The 21,844-nt window shown below is 41.9% G+C and overlaps 3 protein-coding genes and 1 non-coding gene across 4 annotated transcripts; 3 read left to right on the top strand and 1 right to left on the bottom strand.

Moving 5' to 3' along the window:
* The first annotated feature begins 4,505 nt into the window (after positions 1-4,505).
* Positions 4,506-9,649, top strand: LOC133884576 (tubulin gamma-2 chain-like). Its single transcript, XM_062324034.1, has 12 exons — positions 4,506-4,905; positions 5,654-5,854; positions 5,994-6,105; positions 6,309-6,709; positions 6,928-6,981; positions 7,062-7,166; positions 7,692-7,766; positions 7,840-7,884; positions 7,962-8,090; positions 8,474-8,578; positions 8,646-8,707; positions 9,168-9,649. The coding sequence occupies exons 1-11, from the start codon at positions 4,777-4,779 to the stop codon at positions 8,697-8,699; spliced, it is 1,410 nt and encodes a 469-aa protein (XP_062180018.1). The 5' UTR covers positions 4,506-4,776; the 3' UTR covers positions 8,700-8,707; positions 9,168-9,649.
* Positions 9,650-9,834: 185 nt separating this feature from the next.
* On the bottom strand, positions 9,835-14,584 carry LOC133884578 (dnaJ protein ERDJ3B). The gene is made up of 10 exons (XM_062324037.1): positions 14,350-14,584; positions 13,926-14,074; positions 13,672-13,798; positions 12,264-12,384; positions 11,937-12,053; positions 11,764-11,850; positions 10,891-10,950; positions 10,715-10,792; positions 10,379-10,450; positions 9,835-10,306 (listed from the first exon to the last, which is right to left on the bottom strand). Exons 1-10 carry the CDS (start codon positions 14,430-14,432, stop codon positions 10,148-10,150), a joined length of 1,053 nt encoding a protein of 350 aa, XP_062180021.1. The 5' UTR covers positions 14,433-14,584; the 3' UTR covers positions 9,835-10,147.
* A 1,122-nt stretch (positions 14,585-15,706) lies between these two features.
* Positions 15,707-15,780, top strand: TRNAN-GUU (transfer RNA asparagine (anticodon GUU)). The gene has a single exon. It is a non-coding gene; the product is annotated as a tRNA-Asn (tRNA).
* Positions 15,781-17,417: 1,637 nt separating this feature from the next.
* On the top strand, positions 17,418-21,415 carry LOC133884577 (protein disulfide isomerase-like 2-1). The gene is made up of 11 exons (XM_062324036.1): positions 17,418-17,634; positions 18,720-18,804; positions 18,982-19,079; positions 19,162-19,217; positions 19,627-19,744; positions 19,839-19,866; positions 19,960-20,051; positions 20,357-20,513; positions 20,597-20,721; positions 20,838-20,937; positions 21,026-21,415. Exons 1-11 carry the CDS (start codon positions 17,465-17,467, stop codon positions 21,092-21,094), a joined length of 1,098 nt encoding a protein of 365 aa, XP_062180020.1. The 5' UTR covers positions 17,418-17,464; the 3' UTR covers positions 21,095-21,415.
* Positions 21,416-21,844: the final 429 nt, after the last annotated feature.

Genomic DNA, 21,844 nt, shown 5'->3' with positions numbered 1-21,844 from the left:
GGGCATCCACCCCTACCCCAGTCGAAGAAGCATCGCGAGTCCGACCACACTACCCATTACATCAAGAGGATCAATGAACTTAGGTAGAGTGGTTTAACCGGGTGGTATGTAGCCAAAGACTTCATTAGTCGGAGGTTGAGTCCTTTGAAAGCGCATGATCATTTTGTCTGGGACTATGCTGGAGATGATTATAGTTTCCGAGATGCGGTCGGATGTAAGATTTATATAGCATTTTGTTGCTTCTGTTGTTGTAGTCGAGCTCTTTTGAGTGACTCTTTTTTCTTTATTTTCAGCCTTGTCTCTACAAGATACTGCTGCTCGATTGAGAAAGCTATTTGCTGAAGAGGCGCAACATGCTCTATTCATCCCTATTTCCTCATAAATCCTTGACCACCAGTGAGAATCTTTATGATTGAAGAAGTGGTACTGATCATTACTTGTTTGACATGATTTGTCTTCATGATTTTAGGTTCCAGTCTTCACCAAGAAATCAACATCCCCACAACCAGGGTCCTTGTTCTCGAGGATACCTTTTCCTTCGGCGCTAGTGATAAGCAAGGCCTTCATCCCGCAACCAACATTGTTGCAGAAGAAGTTAAGGACAAGGGAAAAGTGTCGACCAATCGAGAAGTCGAAGGGTCTCCTCGATCTAGGAGATCGTCCTCGCCATTTGATCTACCACCCTTCAAGCACACTCTAAGAAGAAATAAGTTGGTACTGACATCGAGTTATCAGGTGATCACTTATCTAGTTGCTACTCCAGTTATCGAACACTAACCAATTAACATCCGGTCTGTGTGGGTAGCCTTTTTACCGGAAACAACTGGAGCTCCTTCTTAATCGCCTCCTCGAGTAACTGCCGCACCTGATGACTTGGTATGAGAGGTAACTCGTATCAAGTTGCCCTCCTTATGTTGGTCATTCTTCTGAGCACTCGTTTAGTAAGTCCAGAATGATGATGAATCATTGTGGACGGGTTTCTTTGCAGGCAATGATTACTCTGGCTTCATCGGGCCCCCAGGAGATCCCTTCATCACAACCGATCCAAGCTGGCGGTATGATGAAGAAGAAAATGTCAATCAAGAGGAAGAAGTAGAAAATCCTTTTGATCATTTCGGTCGCCAAAAGGTTTGACTCGAGTATTTGTCTTGACTTGCGGCTTTCCTTTCCATTCTTGAACATGTCGATTGCAAGTCGCCACATATGAAGGAATCGAAGGAACAAACGACAAGTGGTTTGGCCGGTCAGTTGGCTCCAGCTTCCTCTGTTGCACCGCCTTCACCTTCTCGAGTAGGTCAACCTCCCGTGAATGCACCTGAACCAAGCTTGAAGCTCAACGTCGCCAAGGCCCTGGTGACTGCTGTAGCATCTAGGCCCCTAGGTAAGAGGTAAGAGTTTCGGTGATTAATGACAACCGTATCATCGTGACTAACGTATGCGCTTTGAACAGTATAAAAGAAAAAGAAAAACATAATTGACAATGATGTCTTGATACTCTTGCCCTTTAAAGAGCTTATATGGACGATCAAAGGACCGGTACATGAAGGATAAGGATCTTCTAGTTCTAAGTGTCACAAGGAGATGAAGGACACTTAGAGTAGTATAGGTTCTATTTCTTTTTAGTCTTTTGACCGTACTATAAAGAGGGGTTAAGAGTTGTAGCTTGACTTAGGTGAGTCTAGACATAGTTGATGCACACTTGTGACTTTCTATTGCTAGGTTGGCCATAAAAGCTTTTGGTTCAGTATCCAAGTAGTTAGAACTCAAGACGGCTTTGAATTAGATAAATTCAGCGAAAATTTAACTCACCGGATGATCCTCTGTAGAAAGAGTGATCTCACCGGAGCAATTTTCTAAGAGTTCTGACTTGAAAATTTATTGAAGACCACGCCAGATAGTCCGGCGTTCGAGTGGTGAGATCACCGGAGAAATATTCGCAGTGAAGTCTCGGATTAAGTCTACACGCCGGATGGTCCGGCGTAGAAAAGAGTATTCACCGGATGAATTTATACAGAGAGGTTGCAAACTATCATCTGGCCCGTTTCCATGCGCCGGATAATCCGGCGTAAGTCCGGATTAAACCCCGGAGCTTTAACGGCTAATGGAACAGTTAACGGCTATTTTGTCAGGGGTATTAGCACCGGATATTCCGATGTGAAGTGAGTTATTCACACCGGAACTTCCGGCGTTAAGAAAAATTCTAGGTTGTTAGGCAACAACTAATTCTTGATCATTAGCCTATAAATACCCACTCATTTGGACCTCTCAGCATCTCTTGCGACCCTGTAGCAGCTCATACACTTGATGTGTTATTTAGAAGTAAGAGAGAGCACTTGTGTTAATTCTAAGTTCTTAGTTGAAGATTAGGGACTTCTTTAAGTGCTTGAAGAGTAACAAGTGTGCATCTAGCTGTTGTCTAGGCTTGGTCTTTGTCAAGTGAAGCTTGAGGTTTATTACTCTTGGTGGTTGGCAACACCTAGACGGTCTTGGTGATCGAAGGTTTTCTCGGTGAGCTATTGGAGGACTTGTGGGAGCCCCGGGAAGAGATGATGTACTTGGTTTGATGCCCGCCAATCTGGAGATGGAGAATAGGTTATCAAGAGGGAGCACTTGAGTCTTGGTGACTCAAGGGGGAGCTACATTCTTAGTGGATGCTCCAACGAGGACTAGGGGGGAAGTGTCAACTTCTTGAAACCTCGGGAAAAAATCGGTGTTCTCTTCTCCAACTATTTACTTTCCCGTATTTTACTTTGAGTATCTTTGCTATTGCGAGTCCTTCTTTAAAGTTCTCTCTCTTGGTTATCTTGCTTGTTTAGTTGCCTTATCCTAGTTTAAATCACGTAGTCACATTCTCTTTTATCTAGGCTAAAGTGTTTATTTGTTTAAGCGGTAGAAGTTTTAATTAGCGCCCAATTCACCCCCCTCTTGGGCCATTCGATCCTTTCAACTGCACCAACTATTGACCCTTGGGCAATGATAGAAGCTCACATCAAGGCTGCAAGCGCCCAAGTAGCAGTCGCCAAAGCTCAGTATTTGACAATCAACCATACTGATTGTCAGAGGGCCCTCGAGGAGAAGGATGTCGTGCTTGCCGCTAGCCAATAGAGGATCAATGATTAGTTTAACTGTAGATCATTAGTGTTATCATTCAAACATTAAACCACCGATGCTGAATTGTTTTCATTTGCTCTCCTAGCCCTCGAAGCCAACTTGAAGATCAAACTCGAGGTTGTCGATGAGGCAATAAAAATTATAAAGAAGAAGGATACATCGCTAAAGAACTCAGGGGTGCTTTGAAGAAAGCAGAAACTGATCGGGACACTGCGGTTACAGCGCTTCAGAAGCAGAGGGATTAGACCCTTGACCGCACGCACCAGTCGACTTCCATTAGCGGCGAGAAAATGCTTGGTCTTCTCAAGAGCTATAACCCCAATCTCGACACATTAGTGGTGAGGGAGAGGTTCAAGTGTTCTGTAGAGGAGGTAGCAAATATTATTCAAAGCATCGGGCCTCTGATCCCTGCCTTCGTCGAGTCTTTAGCGCTTAGGTTGCCTGACGGCGAGAGCGAGGGCAGTCCTTCTAGCTGATTTCTTGTAGTTTTCAACTCGAAACATTTGGAACTTGTCATGTGATTGAGAGATGTCTGTAACAGTACTGATATTTGTGTGTTCTTTTCTACTTGTGCATGGAAAATGAGTCCTTGTTTGTTTTTGTGTATTTTTTCTACCTTTGCAGCTCAACCATTGACAAAGAATTTCATCATTTACCTAAATATTTTATGAGGAAATTTTTGGTGCAAACTATCAAATCGGTGAAAACAGTGAATGACATCCGTCCGATCTCCATCCAAAGAAGACTGCAGCTGATCTCACGATCCCACCAGTGAATATATTATTTCGTGATATTTCAAAGATAGTAAATGTCTTTTCTTGTAAGAAAAATGCAGTTGGTAACCATTTACAAATAGAAAAGATTACAAAGCTTCCAAACTGGGTCTCAGTGAATCTAAGTATGTATAGCAGGAGTGCACTTTTTTCCCTTTAGCTTGGGTTCCCGTAAGGGCAAGTATATTGGTGTTGTCTAATAGCCCGTTTTATACACTCATACGTAATCTTAGGATGTTTTAACAAACAATACATACAATAGTTTGTCTTTTTAGTTATCTTATAGTAATTTAATATTCCTTAATCTATGTATGAATCAAATAAGAGATGTGATCTTCTATAAATCCTATTTTATCTTAACTTATTCTTTGTGTTCCGGTTCTTTTTTTCGATAAAATCGGCTTTCACGGCAACGATAGGACGTACAACGCTCCAGCGACCACCTCATTGAGCGAAATTTCCGTTTGCGAGCCGGTTGGCGGTTGCCTTAGGAAACAACTTCTCTCCTTTTTCTCTCTCTTCCAAATCAGTAAAAAAAAATCCTACATGACATTACATAAATCGATCTATAAAACTGCTGACATGTACCAATATACTTGCCCTAAAACCCCTGAAATTTCGAAAATTGCGCCAATTCCCTTGCTCCAAAATCTCCGGCTCTTCCATACATATCCGCTTCCCCTCCGTCTCGCGCCTCGTCAGTTGCCTCCCCTCCCCTCCGTTCCCCTCTCCTCCCCTCCCCGCTCCCACCCCCACCACACTCGCTAGCGGTTGGTCTGCACTCGCGTCCAAACCAAGCAAACCCAAAACCCTAGGACGCCGCCTCTGCCGGCCGAGCTCCCTCCCTAGCTGTGCCGCCGCCGCCGCCGCCGCCGGAGGAGGGGCGAGGAAGATGCCGCGCGAGATCATAACGATCCAGGTGGGGCAATGCGGGAACCAGATCGGGATGGAGTTCTGGAAGCAGCTCTGCCTCGAGCACGGCATCGGCAAGGACGGCCTCCTCGAGGACTTCGCCACCCAGGTCGCCCGCCCCTCTCCCCCTCTCTCTGCCTGCTTGATCCGTTCGAGTTCGAATGGTCCTCGCGCGCTGGCTGTGGTATTTCGGGCGACGGCCATTCCTGCGGGAGGCTGTTCGGGGTCAGCTCCGCGGGTGGTCTGATCTGTGCTGTTCGTGAGCATGGCGCGGGATTTATTAGGACTCAGGGTTTCTGAGTTGAGGCCAGGTGGCTGATCTCGGGGCCTCCGCTGTAGGGTTCGTATTAGTATGATTTAATAGGCCATCCTGAATCTAAGAGTGTTTTTTCTTTGCGGAGAAATCTAAGAGTGAATTTGGCCGAATTCAATTGCGCTTGGCTGTTTAGCTCTGGATTTAGCTTGACTTAAAGTGTAAACAAGTTCTTATTTCTCGATTAGTTTGTGTGGTTCATGAACAGAACGTGATAATCTTTCAGGGTTTAGTTTTTAAGTGGCTTTATATTGGACAGGGATGTGATGCCCACAGATGTATAGTGTTTGATTCCATTGAAGTAAACGAGGACTGCATACGAGAAATTGAATAAATAGTTAGATCCGTATTCTACCCTTTTATCATGTGCTTCATTATACTGTCAAGTGCACCTGCAACCTAAATGTGCATCTTGTAAAAGCTTCCACCACAACACTTCTATTACCGTCTAAAATGGATGCAATATCTGACGTTTCCAATCTAGGATATGTTGGTGGCTGGGTCAAACAAAGAGCCAGCTCTAATTTCTAAAGTTTGTCTGCAGGGTGGTGACAGGAAGGACGTCTTCTTTTACCAGGCCGATGACCAGCACTACATACCCAGGGCTCTTTTGGTGGATCTAGAGCCGAGAGTGATCAATGGAATACAAAACAGCGAGTACAGGAACCTGTACAACCATGAGAATGTATTTGTCGCTGAGCATGGTGGTGGTGCTGGAAACAACTGGGCTAGCGGGTACCATCAGGTAGAGTTACTAAAGGTTTTTCAGTGGATGAACTAAAATTGTAGGCTTTGTAGACTTTTATGTCAACTTTTCATTAGGCTAATTGCACCCTTTCGTGTTTCACAAATAAATACTTAAATGCTTTTTAATATTCTCATAGGGTGAACAAGTTGTTGATGATATCATGGACATGGTCGATAGAGAAGCAGATGGAAGCGATAGCCTTGAGGGTTTCGTTCTTTGTCACTCTATCGCTGGTGGAACTGGTTCAGGTTGTTTAACTGGCTCTCATATTTTGATTTTCTTTCTTTGCATTTTGATTCACACTCACTTCTATGTAAATGCTTGCGTACTGTAATCAAAGTTTTTCATTGTGCCTATCATATGAGTTATGTGCCTTGTAATCATAAAAAGTTGACATGGTTACTCTGCTATCACTTGTCTAATTTGGTCCCTATTGTCCTTGTTTATTCAGGTATGGGTTCTTATCTGTTGGAGACACTAAATGATCGGTACAGCAAAAAGCTTGTGCAGACATATAGTGTTTTTCCAAATCAGATGGAAACAAGTGATGTTGTTGTCCAACCTTACAACTCACTTTTAACTCTGAAGCGGCTGACACTGAATGCTGATTGTGTGGTTGTTCTTGACAATACGGCTCTTAATAGGATTGCAGTAGAGCGTCTTCATTTATCAAATCCTACTTTTGCGCAAACAAACTCTTTGGTCTCCACGGTTATGTCAGCTAGCACAACTACTTTGAGGTATCCTGGATATATGAACAATGATCTGGTTGGCCTTCTTGCCTCCTTGATCCCTACTCCAAGGTGTCATTTTCTAATGACAGGTTATACTCCATTGACCGTTGAACGCCAGGTAATTTGATGACCACTTCCTCAGTTATATTGGTTCATGTGGCATGTTTGATGTCACATTTATAGCCTTTTACTGATTTTGTAGTTACTTTTGGTTGATTGTAATTTGGGACATTAGTTGCAACAAAAGAACTTGGGAATCTAGTTGTGTTGGTGTTTGTTTTGGTTGACAATTGCTAAACAATTCAGTTCTTGATTTAATTATCTGCTCTGTGGCAGGTTAATATGATACGCAAAACGACGGTACTGGATGTTATGAGAAGACTTCTGCAGGTATTACTTATCTCGCTCGGATGGGTGCTTAACTCTCTTGTCTTTATGAAGTTTGAACCTTTACCTATGGTATATTGCAGACAAAGAATATAATGGTGTCATCATATGCCCGAACAAAGGAAGCCAGCCAGGCTAAATACATTTCCATACTTAATATCATTCAAGGAGAGGTCGACCCTACACAGGTACATAGTTGTCAAATGAATTTTGTAGTGCAATGTGGTTTTATCTAGGTCAAATTGAATAATGAAATAAGGCTTCTCAAATACTGAAGCATACTCAGGAGTCACACTTATATTTTGGTAAGTAAGTTGGTCAAATCCCAAATCAAGAATTCACAATAAAACATCGAAATATTACTCCATGCATTTATGACAGTCTCTGTCTATATTGATATAGCAAGTTGCGTGAAACATATGAAATGATCTCACATGTGTCGTTTGGTCAACATGCTAAACAATAAGCACAGGTGTATCCACCTTCCTCCTTAAACGCTTTTATGTAGTCTGTATTGGCTGAAAAATAACATGAACTCACACTCCATTTTGTAAATGGCTTGTTATACACACTAGCATTGCTACATCATATTTGTTAATAACTTTTAGCTGGAGCGAAATGATCTTTTTGGCTTAGGATTTTTTTAATCCTTTCGAATCTTGTGGAATTTTTTGTTCATTCCGTGCTTATATCTGGTCTTTGTGTGGATTTAGGTCCATGAGAGCCTGCAAAGGATACGCGAAAGGAAGCTTGTTAACTTCATAGATTGGGCACCTGCAAGCATTCAGGTTATCACACGACTAGAATAATTTTAGCTTGATTTTCTGGCATTTTAATTAATCAGCATTTCAACTGCAACAGGTTGCCTTGTCAAGAAAATCCCCATATGTTCAAACAACTCACAGGGTAAAAATGATCTCTCTTCTTCTATCCCTCCCTCTCTCACAGTTTCTTTTCTCCAAATAACTAAGGCTGTGCTACAGGTTAGTGGTTTGATGTTAGCGAATCATACTAGTATTCGCCACTTGTTCAGCAAATGCCTGGGACAATATGAAAAGCTAAGGAAAAAGCAAGCTTTTCTTGACAACTACAGGAAGTTCCCAATGTTTGCGGTAAGAACACATTTCTGCCAATTTTAAATTTGCTAGTTTCGAAGTAGTGTTGAGTTATCTGACGTTTGAGATTTATACATATGTTTAACTGTTAACTTAAGTCTGCTGGTAGTTTATGCCCTGCAATTGTTGTTCCCTTTGTCAAGTTCAGAAGCATGTCTGACACCAAGCAACTGAAACACTAATCTAGCAGTTTATGTATAACAAACTATATACTGTACCAACATTACTTTGCCTTAGATATTCGTTGGCCATGTGATTTTCTTGGATGAAATGCCAGTACTGTGTATAATCTTTTTAGAGAGTAGACTATGTATAACCTTTTGTGGCAACGTTTCCATTCTTTTGTGCAACATGCTGATCGCTTTGACCTCTTCATGCAGGACAATGATCTCTCTGAATTTGATGAATCTCGAGAGATAATAGAGAGCCTAGTTGACGAGTACAAGGCTTGTGAATCACCAGACTACATCAAATGGGGAATGGAGGTAAGCTTGGTGCACAATTTCAGGATTTTTTACTTTGTATGAAACTGAGCAATATGTTCCAAAGCAGGACCCTGGAGAGGCAACCGTTGCGGCTGCACTTGATTCTAAGTTAGTGGTGTAAATACCAAGGTGATGTCTTAGTCTCTCAGCATTGGACACTATTGATGTCAAAATAATTTGATGCACAATCATATTAATTGGGCAGCTATTGAAACCTAGCCGAACAGATGACTTGTAGGTGGCCTTGTTGAACACTTCGATTATTATAAATGATTTGCAATCTCTCTGATAATCAGAGAATTACAGCTAAACCCTGAGAATGTTTAACCGTATTGTTGTTTATTTTCCTGCAAATAGCAAGTTCTCACTTCTAAGGTTCCCTTTTCTTGGAGAGAGCTAGGTTCTCTTTAAGTACTGATAACATGTTGCAAATTCTTGAAGATTTTGCACGATCAAAAGCAGTTGATATGGTGATGGGCCATATATCAAAAGCAGTTGATATGATGATTTTAGTGATGGGCCATATATTCCATGATGTGATCATATTTACGGTGATTTCTCGCGATTGAAAAAGTTTCCTAAATTGCAGGCCCTGCGGATTATCCAAAGATGCACTGTAGCTTCCTGGTAGTCATCAATTCCATGCCGCCTGCTCGTCTCGATCCCATCGGAGTGGGTCATGCAGTTATTTGCAACCTCACAGTTTGCCGCCCTTTTTTTTTTGTTAGTTTGTGTGCTATGTAAATGTTGAAAGCCACTTCTCCTGGTCTGTGCTGTTCCAGTCTTTTAGCTACCATCTTTGGTGGCGATGGGTTGGTTCCATGTTCTGTGACGCTGATAGTTTCGGTAGTACTCCATATTGTGATCCGCTTTCCTTAATGATGACGTAGCAGCTTTTAGTGAACCTAGTTTGTGGGGCGTCTGCCGTGGCCCTCTCAGTATCTACGCCTGGAGGAACTACCGGTTCTGGGTAGCAATTTAGGAATGCAATCATATGCTTTCATTTCTGGCAATGTAATGGATTCTGGCTGGGTTGGTAAACGTGAAATGTTTTCACGAAGCAATAGAACATCGACTGCCTGTCATTAAAGCGGGGAATGAAATCTTGATTCCTACACTAGAGCAGATGTTTGTTGGTCGCAAAAGTTTTAATTCCCATCTAAATCTACAGGAGTTTCTGAATGGATCTAAACCTTATTTGCAGGTCTTAATTTGCTTCAGATTTGCGAAGTTTGAAATCTACTGCTGTGCACATAGAACAAACAACCGAAGCTGTTTTGTAATCTGTAAATACAGTTATGAGTCGGCAGTACAAGCTACTACAATTCTGTAATCAATGTATTCTAAGTTCCAAAAGTACAAATATTCTGGGACAGTTCGTTCCACTTTCTACAACTACACTGAGCTGTTAAGGACATGACAAAAAAGAGGGGAAAAAAACTGAGCAGCAATGCAAAATGACACCCAGAAATGCAACTGCTGCTCCTTTCTATGCAAGCTAGTTGGAGAATTTACTCGAGGCACCGCCTCAGACAACTCTCTGTAGCACAGAACATCCTTCAGTTAGGTCTACGCAAGAACATCCTTCAGCTTAGCCTTCTGGTCGTCAGTTAGGGTCTTTGGGAACAACACCTCGAACGTTACGTACAGGTCGCCCTTCTTGTTGCTTTGGTACAGTGGCATGCCTTCACCTTTGAACTTCCTGATCTCTTTTGGTTTAGTGACACCCTGCAAATTTCCGATACAATTGAGCTGACTTGTTGATGACAAAAATCTTGTTGCTGGGTGGCTGTGACTTACCTTGGTGCCAATTTCCACCAGATGGTTGTCGAGATGCTTGACGGTCTTCTCGAAACCAACCAGAGCTTGCAGCTGCAACAGCAAAAAGTGATTAGAGGGCATATAGAGCGAAACTGACAATGCGTCTTGCAGGGAAAACTATACTATTATTGGATGGCTTGCTGAAGTTGGGTTCAGAGGATTATGCATTTTCAGAAGTACAAATGGTGATATCGGACATGGCTTGGATTGAACTCATCCAGTCATCAGTCAGAAAAAAAAAATTGGTCCATGTGAGATGACCAAGCTTTTCCTGCCGATATGTAGAACAGGAACAAGAGAAGAGAGGGGCAGTACCAGGGATATTGTAACTGTTGTGTGCAGGTCATTGCCTTCTCTTCTGAAGCGTTCGTGTGGTGCTGTTCGGATCCTAAACTGCTCATAAGGTTAATTTTATTGAAGGAAACAATTAGTAAATATGGTGGTACCCTCATAGTAAATTAAAACCAACTAGACATAGGGACAAAACAAACCTTCAAATCACCAGGTTCCCCATCAATCTTAGGCTCGCCTTCCTCAAAAAATAGAACCTCCTGCAAAAATCAGATGGTGCTGCCAAATCAAAAATGAAAGTACAGTAGAACCAACAGGCTATAGATAGTAACGGATTCATCTTGATAACAAACCACTTAAAGATTTTCTAAATGTTTCTTGCAAAGTGGCAACTTATTGCTGTGAACATTAGGCTTAAACAGGCAAGCATAAACTCAACAGCCCATAAAGACTGACACCTTGATGAATCCAGTGCTTAGAAATATACAGTTCGGGCAGAACATAACAAAAATGGTCTCAACAGTAAACTTTACAAGAAATATTCTGATGATAACCTTCAAATTTCCTCTTAGCGAGGAACAGGCACGTATGTGCCCATTGTAGTGTCACAAATCAGTAACGCTAATTGCATATTTTCCACAGGACTCTCTTTTAGGTAACTCAAACATACAACAGAGGTTGTAGAAACAAATTCATTCTAATTCTACATAAGTTCAAGGTTCCAAGAACTGCTAGCAACTCAAACCTTAGCAGGCCACAAACAACACTGGTCGGCACTAGCAAGCAATAAAGCAGCCAGTTTGTCTGAATAATCCCCATTTTTGACAAATTGTAAGCAAGTGATCATGACGAAATGGTTACCTTCAACTTATTGTTCTAGATATTTAGTGGAGCATTTTAATTGAGTAAATTATTAGATGTAGACAACATGTGCTATGTACTTAAAATTCGCACAAGCTACAGTAAATATAATCTAGCTAATATTGATAAAATATGGAATAAATGACACATACAGCAATATGGTGACATGCATGGTTAAGAACTGGAAGGCAGATAAAACACTTGCTTTATACCTGTCCATCTTGCATTCCCTTCTCGATATCAACAGTCAAAAAATCACCTTCTCGTACATACTTCACATTAGGACATTGGTCGCAGACCTTAAAAATTAACAAACACTCTCATTATAGCAAAATCATAAATGGATTAAAAAACCAAAACATGCACAGTGCAACTAGAAATATACCTGTTCGGTCATCTGTTGATACATTCCTGGACCAATTTGTCGATGGTAAACTTCATTTCTACAGTTGCAACTCCTTTTTCCTGGTGCTGGCTTTATGACATTTTTCTCTCTCCAAACCTATCACACACATGAAAATAGCAAAGTAAATTATACACTTTTCCTTATGCACAACATAGTACAGACTACTAGCAAATACCAGGCATAATATTTAGAAGGAACATTTTTGAAAGCATGATTTGGCATTCTGGCACGATAAGAAATAACACAAAAGCAAGGTGAACATTTAGCCGTACTTTTCCTGTCGCCCAGCTAGAGAAACCATGTTACCTTTAAGGAACCACCCATGTACAGGTCCTCTAGTGAAGCATCGAGTTCAACAATCACCTCGTCACCTTTTAGGATCTGCTCTTCCTCTTCCATTCCACCACCACCACCACCACCAAAAAAGCTGAAGAAGTTTGGGGAAAATCAGCAAAATGAACACTACAACTGAAAGACTAACGTGCAAATGATTTGGGATGCGGAGAAAACAAAGAAATTATAAGGATTGATGATTGAGGTGCATCTAGTGAAAGCTAATATGAGAAAGAATATTGATCAGCAAAAAGGCATCAAACCAAGTTATTTCTGGCCATGACTTCAAAACGGTGTCTATACTCCTCCAGCCAAAAAAAAAGTGTCATGTTGGATTGCTGCAGTCCAACCATCTAAACTTTGACCATCGGTATATTTTTCCTATTAATTGAAAATTTGAAAGCATTATATTTTTGCTATCTTTTAGCCTACGCTAACTTGCTTGGGACTAAAGGCTTTGTTATTGTTTCATATTTTTGCTATCTTGTAGCACACACTAACTTGCTTGGGGCTAAAGGCTTTGTTGTTGTTGTTTGCTATCTTTATACATACATTAAAAAGAAATAGTGGGCATAATCATATTTGGGGGACTATGTTGATGTCCAAGATGACACTTCTTTATGACCTGAGAGAATACTTATGCAGTTATATTGGATTAGACATGACGTTTGTTGCTTGTTAGGACAGTAGTTCAACTGCATGTGTTCATGTGCAGGAAAGACAGTTGTTTCTCCAACACACCCAGTCTTCCCAAATATTACTCGTGATCCATTGAAATGATGAACAGCCTAGTGTTCATTTGTTGATAACAGTGTCACCAAGGTGTGCTAGCAGCCTATCACAGATACTGCGAAATCTTAATAGAATTCCTGATTGTGTCATACTCTTTGGACAATTAGGCATGTCAGGGAAAATTCCAACTCAAATGTGAACTGCCGTTTTGCCAGTTAACTCAAGTGCATGAAGTCTGTTTTGTATAGGCAGCATATGAACCAGATTACTCCCTATATTTGGAATTTCATCCTACAAAAGCACCTGGTATGTTCAAAATTTCAGTATAATCTGTACGCTAGAGATCCATGCAATATGATACCTATGTTAGCCTACACACCAACCTAGGGGATGACGCAAGCATTTTGCTGATATTTCAGTAGCGAACAGTGGCATATTACGCATCGTTGCCACCTAGTTAAACAGTCAAACATTGTACTTTCTTATTTTTCCACATTCTCTCTAAACCCACATACTATCCTATAAATTGTGAATTTGTAATAGCTTGCATACGTTGGTCTTAACTTAACTATCTCAGAGCCTTACTATCTCCTCGACATGCCAAGATTGAGCCGACAAAACAGTGGATGCTAGATAGCGTTTGCCTCACCTGCTAAAGATGTCCTGAATGTTCATCCCGCCACCGCCGCCTCTCCCGCCTTGGAACTGCTTCAGCCCCTCCTCGCCGTACCGGTCATAGATCTTCCTCTTCTCCTGATCCGTCAACACCTCGTACGCTGCAAGACAGCACCTCTGTCAAATATCAGCGACAAACCACCTCCAAGAACACCAATTTCCAGCCCAGTCAGTCAATTCAGCTCATCTATAGACTATTCATTCCGAATAGTAATAGGCGACCAGTACCGTTATTGATCTCGGCGAAGCGCTTGTTGGCCTCCTCGTTGTTAGGGTTCTTGTCGGGATGGTACTTGAGCGCGAGCTTGCGGTAGGACCTCTTGATCTGATCCTCCGACGCGCCCTTGGGCACCTGCAGCACGTCGTAGTAGCTCTTCCTACATCGCCACCAACAAAATCTCAGCCAAACCCAATTGTGTTATTGATCCAACAGAACGGAATCGAGCACACAGATCTCAGCCCCGATACGATCAGGACACATAATGGACGAAAGTAATCATTAGAAGCGACCGTAAATTCCGGACAAATGGATCAGGTCATCAAACAAAAGTGTGCATTTTAACGCCAAATCGGGCGGCCTCCGAATTAAAAGGATTGAGATCTCGATGGAAACCCCGCGAGAATCGACGGCTGATCCGAACCCAAACCGTACCCGGCAGTCGCCGCCGCGAGATGCAGCAGGACGAGGAAGGCGGCGGCGAGCCGCGCCGCCCCTCCCCTCCCCTGCGCCGCCATTCCGCACCCGCCTCCTCGAGAGACGCCCCGCGCCCCTCTCTCTCCTCACACTCCGAGAGACAGGCGTCCGGCGATGCTTTCGTCGTCTCCCTCCTCCTCGCCGGCGAGTCGCCTTCCTCGGTGGCCTCTCCGCGGTTTAAAACTTTCTAGAAGGAATCGGGTGCCCCTTCGGGGGAGAAGCGCGCGTGGGGACGTGGAGTGCTTGACGTGGACCAATGGGACGCGGAGCGCGTGACGTGGACCAATGGGACGCAGGATGTTGGGTGTTCCAGCGAATGGGGTGGGTCCACGTGGACATGACTCGCGTGGTCAGGGCGCACGGCGGCGGGGTACACGTCAGCGAGGGGTGGGACCGAGGAGTTGACGTGGTGGCGCGGTCAACGGAATTGCCATGTATCGCACGCTCCAGCTGTGTGGACTGTGGAATGGTAAATCGTGTGGCGAGGAAGAAGAAAACTACTTCCGATTTTAATCAGGTGAAAACTGCTCGCGGCTATAAATTTGAAATTACATGGAATTGGGGCGCCAATTCATTTTCACAGGGACATGAAACCAAACGCCCGAATTGAATTGCGTTCAATTCCAATTTTAGGATTCTTGGCTCAATTGCAAGAACTAAATGGATGGTAAGGCCCATTTGAAACGTGGAAAGCTTCATTTCCACGGGTTATATGCCCTTCCCTATGAACTTCTTGTGTTCAAAACATGACTTAAAAGTCAGGTAGGGATAGTACTTTTGCGCAAGATATTCCTTCAGTGGTATGTGTAAGCATGTAATGTTCCTTCATGGCACACCCATGTCAGCCAACAAGTCGTACGATGATGCATTTAGTCCGTGTAAAAAATTATCATATTTTGTTTATAGGGTGGCAAGATTGGCTAGAGTCCATTGTTTGAAATGGGTCGAAAATTATCATATTTCTCCATTTTTTATTGCACTTCTCCTATAGTGCGGTGTCTTTGAGCTGTGGTGTATCATGATATCTAGCATTTTCTTTATTGAAAGTAAATATGGTATGTTTGGAACAAAGGAAAAATAGAGGAATTTCAAGGAATTTGGACTCTGTGAAATTTTCTTATGAAGCCCTTTGGAACAAAGAATTGTGCTCCTACAAATCATATGAAATTCTTGTGGAACAACTTTGTTCTGTAGTGATTTAGGAGGAATTCTAACATGAATTCATGTGATTTCTTGTGTTGTATTCAAATAATCATTTATGTAGTTATCAATTATTTTTAGGGATAAATAGGGCTACTAAGCAAGCTAGCACGAAGCTGGAGTAGCTCAGTTGGTTAGAGCGTGTGGCTGTTAACCACAAGGTCGGAGGTTCAAGCCCTCCCTCTAGCGTTTCTATATTATTTTTTTCCTTCATATTTTGCCACCAACCGCTTCGTTTGATTTCTTTTTGGCTCCATAAACACTCTGCTATCCTATGCTAGTATGAACCGAGCCTGTCACTGTTCAAACAATTTTAACAACATCAATAATAAATGAATGCGGATAACATCAATATATATGGACAAGTGATCCGTATGAGTAGGATCCACTGTAGGTGATAGTAGTTATGTTAAAGAGTAAATGAGATGAGGTCTATATTGTATTAAAAAATTAGAGAAGAAAATACATAATTCAAGAGAGAATAATAATATTTTATTTTATATGGGCTACCTATATATATGGGTAGCTCTTGCTATAGACTGCTATATATATTGTTTTTAGATAGTTATGGATGACTTTATGATATTATATGGACTCATTTTTTTTACATTGTGGTTATCCTGATTGGCTTGTCACATTAACCGGGCGGGTGTGACGGTGACTTCAACATGTCAGTGATGATTTTGTGATACTATGGATGTAGTGTTATTATGTGATGTCAATTTTAATGGAAACAACATTGAAAAAGAAAACTCTATTCAGTAAAAACCTATAATTTGTTCTATTTGAACCATGGATTAAAATTTTAGCAAAATTACACAATTTTAGAGGAAAATAAAATATCTAATTTCAGAATTTTCTTTCACTAACACGTAGGGCCTACAGAGTAATAACAAAAAATGACTGCAATTTCAATGAAATTTTACGAATTTTGGTCTTTTCACAGTGAATGAAAACAGTTTTTAAAACGAGATGGAAGTCCTTGATTTGAACTATATTTTTATATTTGTGAGATTTGGCAGCTTGAGTTTTATTGGATTTGTGATGCTGGCGTAGAATCGGACCCCTCTGCTAAGAAAAAAAAAATTCCCAGGATTCGTTTCATACTTTCATCCGCCCCACAGTTTGTTCCTTTTTAAATTTCAACCCACGGCCACTACTTAATGAGAAATTTCAGTATTTGCCACCCAATTCGCGTGCCTCTGGAATTGCCATCCAATTCGCGTGCCTTTCAGAATATAACACCGGACACGCGAATTTCTTCAGAATACGACATCCGCGCCAACACCTTTGACGCGGAGGTGCCCTTTTCGCAATTTCGTACCATTATGCCCCTAAGTACTGTTCATTGTCAGCGCCAAATACTATGGCGTGGAGAAATGTACTTTACGCGCCAAAGTCTTTGGCGCTGACCCACTACTCCTAGCACCAGCAGCATACTCTCTGTATTGCTGGCGCTGGACTGCTAAACCTCCGCGCCAACGGCATTGGCGCGGACCCACTAGGACTCTGTATTGCTGGCGCTGGACTGCTAAACCTCCGCGCCAACGGCATTGGCGTTGACCCACTAGGACTCTGTATTGCTAGCGCTGGACTGCTAAACCTCCGTGCCAACGGTATTGGCGCTGACAATGAACAGTACTTAGGGGCATAATGGTACGAAATTGCGAAAAGGGCACCTCCGCGCTAAAGGTGTTGGCGCGGATGTCGTATTCTGAAGAAATTCGCGTGTCCGGTGTTATATTCTGAAAGGCACGTGAATTGGATGGCAATTTCAGAGAGGCACGCGAATTGGGTGGCAAATACTGAAATTTCTCCTACTTAATCAGCTTCACTCCTCGTTCTTTCGCTCGAGCTCGCAAAGTCGCATCACATGGCGCCCCCTCAGATCTCCCGCAAAATCCTCGGCCTCCTCCTCCTCCTCGCCGCGGTCGTCTCCCCGGCCGCTGCCGACGGCGACGAGGTCGTGGCCCTGACGGAGTCCACCTTCGAGAAGGAGGTCGGACAGGACCGCGCCGCACTCGTCGAGTTCTACGCACCATGGTTCGCCACTCCTCTCTCTCTCTGTGTGCGCGCGCGCGCGCGCGTGTGTGGTTACGATGCGTTTCCATGGCTTGGATCCGTTGTTGGTTCGAGTCGGCAGCCGCAACGCTGGGATCTTTCTCATGGGATGTGTCATGGTCGGTCCGCTGGATCAGCGAATAGCGGTACTCGTTCTTAAATCCGTGCCAACTGGGGAATTCAACAGTCTCGATGCTCTAGGGAGGTCGGTCAGAGGCAGATGCGGATCGGGTTGCCGCTGTGCTAGGAAGTCTGGATCTCTAGCCGTAGCCGCCACAAGGATCTGCTGCTGCTTGGTCCCCGTGTGGACTGTGGAGTAGGAAATTCTGGATCCTTTTGATGCTTGTCTTTGAATCTCTTAGCTTAGTAGCAGACTAGCAGTAGTTCTTGCAAACTGGGATCACAAACGTTGGCTAGTAGATATGAGCCCGTGTTGCACTGAGGAAGTTTGGATCTTTCCTTTGGGTCATGTAGATTTACAGTTTTGTGTTGTTTGGCTGCTTTTTTTCTAGGACTGTAACATGTCTTGATTTAGCTTCTTTGCATGCTACTTGATTGTATAAAGAAAAAGGTCAATCTTACGTTTGGGTGATCTTAGTGGCTGCCTAGCTGGTCGTTCATGAAGTAATGAATATTTGGATGTTCATTGCATTAGTGAGTAAAGAATACACTTGAAGGTGATCTAAAACGGTTAAGTAATCTGATGAGTATGATGCATCGTACGGAACATCTAAATGCCTTTTATGCTATATAAGTCAGGATTCAAGATAAATTTTAGTTTTGTTCTACTTGAGTGGTTCTTGTAGGGATTTCATTGTGTGAATTCAATTTGTTGAGGAAAGCTTCCAGCAAGTGAGAGTGTTGCCAACCAGATTGAGCGATACAAATAAGTAATAATTGTTTGAAGCATAGGAAAATATATGCCAGCCTTTGTAGAATTTTTACTTCAAATCTCGTCTACTTTTGCTTTTACTCATATATCTGCAAAATTTCCTGTGAACATTTGTTTTCTTAATGAGCTTATTGTCTGGTTCTTTTTTTCTAATCATCTTCTTCTGTTTCTTTAGGTGCGGCCACTGCAAGAAGCTTGCCCCCGAGTATGAAAAACTTGCTGCAAGTTTCAAGAAGGCTAAATCAGTATTAATTGCAAAGGTACATATCTTTTCTTTCTGAATTTTGGTATGTATCACCCTGCTTGAATGTTTACATGGAAACAATTCTCTTCATTTACATCCCACAATTTTCTATGTTATGGAGATTTGTCTTGAACCTCTAATCACATTTGTTTGCGTGGCGAATTGACTCTGTTGTTCTCTATCTACTATCTAGGTTGACTGCGATGAGCACAAGAGTTTGTGCAGCAAGTATGGAGTTTCTGGGTACCCTACAATTCAATGGTTTCCCAAAGGTTCTTTGGAGCCAAAGAAGTGAGAATACATACTTCTTTGTTGTTACTTGGCCAGAATTTCTTTACTGCAACAAATTAATTTTAAATCTACTCTTGCGCAGTTATGAAGGTCAGCGAACCATGGAAGCCCTTGCAGAATTTGTTAATACTGAAGCAGGTAGGCTTTAACGCCTGTTGCTAAGAACATTTTTCAACCTTGCCTTCTTGCTTGTACCAAATCAGTGGGCTATGAAACAGATCATCTAGAATATTTTACGAGTTTTTTACCACAGGAACACTAAACTTCAAGCAATAAACATCAACTGAAATTAACAACCTGTGCTATTTACTGCCATCCTTTGGCCTTTTTTAACTTATGGATGCTGTTTGTAACATTCATAATCTTTTTTTTTTGGGGGAAATTTATCACTTTAATCTTCGATAAGCACCTTATTATGATGGAAAAGTTCCTTTAGTTAATTGTGTGGCTATTTTATGCATATGTTCGCATCTTTATTTTGATTGAAGTCCTATCCAGTACTACTTGTTGAAGGATTGATGATTAACAACTAATATACATCTTTCAGGTACCAATGTAAAGATAGCAGCAGTTCCTTCAAGTGTCGTGGTCCTGACTGCAGAGACCTTTGACTCAATTGTCCTTGATGAAACCAAAGATGTCCTTGTTGAGTTCTATGCCCCATGGTAGGTTATTATGATCAACTTACTGTCCACCTAAATCCTTTCCATCACACTATTTCAATGAAATTTAATTCCATTGAATACCCTTCTTTTACAGGTGTGGTCACTGCAAGCATCTTGCTCCAGTTAGTAGATGCCATTAGCTTGAAAGTTTCCAAATTTTTGCAGTGGATCTTCATATTTTGCTGGACTAAACACAAACTTTGTACTTCTTTTAGGTATATGAGAAGCTGGCTTCAGTTTTCAAGCAGGACGAGGGTGTTGTGATTGCCAATCTTGATGCTGACAAGCACACTGACTTGGCTGAGAAGTATGGTTTCTGAACTGTCTATTTCAGTGGTTGCCATATACATTAGCGTCCTCTCTTTAGTTTAATGTCATTGCATCTTATATTGTGATGGTATGTTGTTTCCCTGAGGAAACATGGAACAGTAAATATCTTATGTTGGAATACTATATTGTTTTCACGAGGAAACATGGAAGTGGTGCTCTTGTACCTTGACGGACTGTTAGAACTAGCAGAAACTGTATCTAAATTTCTGATAAGTTTTGTTTATGCATGTTGTTTTTCCTATAATCACAGGAGAAATTTAAATAATATGTGCACATTTTCAGGTACGGTGTTTCTGGTTTCCCTACATTGAAGTTCTTCCCTAAGGGAAACAAAGCTGGTGAAGATTATGATGGTGGACGGGACTTGGATGACTTTGTGAAGTTCATCAATGAGAAGTGTGGCACCAGCCGGGATTCAAAGGGTCAACTAAGTTCAGAGGTTGGTCAAACATAAGCAAATGCACTTTGGAATTAAGTTGGATGAATACATAATCTGCTACATTATGTTCATTGCTTCTGTAGGCTGGGATTGTGGCAAGCTTGAATCCTCTTGTGAAGGAGTTCCTCAATGCTGCAGATGACAAGCGGAAGGAAGTCCTCTCTAAAATGGAAGAGGATGTTGCTAAGCTCAGTGGTTCTGCTGCTAAGTACTAACTTGCACCTCTACGGTCACTATGTTTATAAGCTACTCAACTGTTCTCAGATTTATGTCTGTAATAACATTGTCGAAATATGAGTAGTAACTCTTTTGCTCCCAAACCAGGCATGGAAAGATCTATGTGACCGCTGCGAAGAAGATTATAGACAAGGGCTCTGACTATACTAAGAAGGAAACTGAGAGGCTGCAACGCATGTTGGAGAAGGTGGGTAATAAAAGTTCCACACCCCATTTAATTCATAAATCATATTACTTAGTCTAGAAACTAATTTCGATATTTCATCATATCACAGTCGATCAGTCCTTCCAAAGCTGATGAATTCATCATCAAGAAGAACATTCTTTCGACATTCTCTTCTTGAAGGTGATGACGACCCACAGGCCCCGACCTGCCATTGACAGCGCAACCACCCCACTTGCCACGGAAGGATAACAAAAGAAAAGGGATGATATCAGTGAGAGGTGGTAGTGAAAGTATAGTGGTGGCAGAACTAGTTGATGGGTTTTTGTGTTGAAACTTGTAACCAGCTGCACGGCGATCCCTTTTCTCTGTTATTTACATTTCTGGTTACAGGGATTGACTTGGTACTCAGTTTACATACGAAAACAGAAGATGTTTATGTGTCCATCCCTAGATGACAACGTACTTTTTTCTTAATCCAATAAGTTGGTTATTCAGCTTCTTTGGGTTATTTTGCTCCAATTATTGTTTAAGACTCAATCTTGTTATCTTACTTTGATTGGTCACGCTACTTGCTTGCAACACGAGAGGTTTACCGTGTCTGATAGTGTCATTCTGTATTCCCCATCCCGGTTGGTGTTAAACTATATATCATTAAAACTATATATCATTAACTCATTGTACTAATTCACAAGGTATACAATCCTGATATCAACTACGCCTAACTGTGTACTTCAGACCCACTCGAAACACATTTTTTTCCTACTGATTCCCGCAATAATCGAACTGTTTACTATGAGGGCAAAATTCCTGCCTTCTAGACAAGCCTTCAGCACTCGAGCTGCATAATATACCACTGTGATTAAAAAAACAAACCCAGCACGTCGTGATATTATGCTAGGGAGCAATGTACCAATAAATACCATTTTGA

This window comes from Phragmites australis, chromosome 11, assembly GCF_958298935.1.
Source record: "Phragmites australis chromosome 11, lpPhrAust1.1, whole genome shotgun sequence".
Lineage (NCBI taxonomy): Eukaryota > Viridiplantae > Streptophyta > Magnoliopsida > Poales > Poaceae > Phragmites > Phragmites australis.
The sequence above is the reverse complement of the archived record's forward strand: the minus strand, read 5'-3'. Positions and strand labels throughout refer to the sequence as shown.

Bases quoted from the DNA above. Each gene is read 5' to 3' on its own strand.
- LOC133884577 (XM_062324036.1), top strand. From the start codon at position 17,465: ATGGCGCCCCCTCAGATCTCCCGCAAAATCCTCGGCCTCCTCCTCCTC. The intron at 19,745-19,838 runs GTAGGTTATTAT...CTTCTTTTACAG, and splicing joins GTTGAGTTCTATGCCCCATG to GTGTGGTCACTGCAAGCATC. The intron at 20,052-20,356 runs GTATGGTTTCTG...GCACATTTTCAG, and splicing joins CACACTGACTTGGCTGAGAA to GTACGGTGTTTCTGGTTTCC.
- LOC133884576 (XM_062324034.1), top strand. From the start codon at position 4,777: ATGCCGCGCGAGATCATAACGATCCAGGTGGGGCAATGCGGGAACCAG. The intron at 7,767-7,839 runs GTTATCACACGA...CAACTGCAACAG, and splicing joins GGGCACCTGCAAGCATTCAG to GTTGCCTTGTCAAGAAAATC. The intron at 7,885-7,961 runs GTAAAAATGATC...GCTGTGCTACAG, and splicing joins ATGTTCAAACAACTCACAGG to GTTAGTGGTTTGATGTTAGC.
- LOC133884578 (XM_062324037.1), bottom strand. From the start codon at position 14,432: ATGGCGGCGCAGGGGAGGGGAGGGGCGGCGCGGCTCGCCGCCGCCTTC. The intron at 10,951-11,763 runs GTATAAAGCAAG...TGATTTTTGCAG, and splicing joins AGGGAATGCAAGATGGACAG to GAGGTTCTATTTTTTGAGGA. The intron at 10,307-10,378 runs GTAAGTCACAGC...GGAAATTTGCAG, and splicing joins TGGTGGAAATTGGCACCAAG to GGTGTCACTAAACCAAAAGA.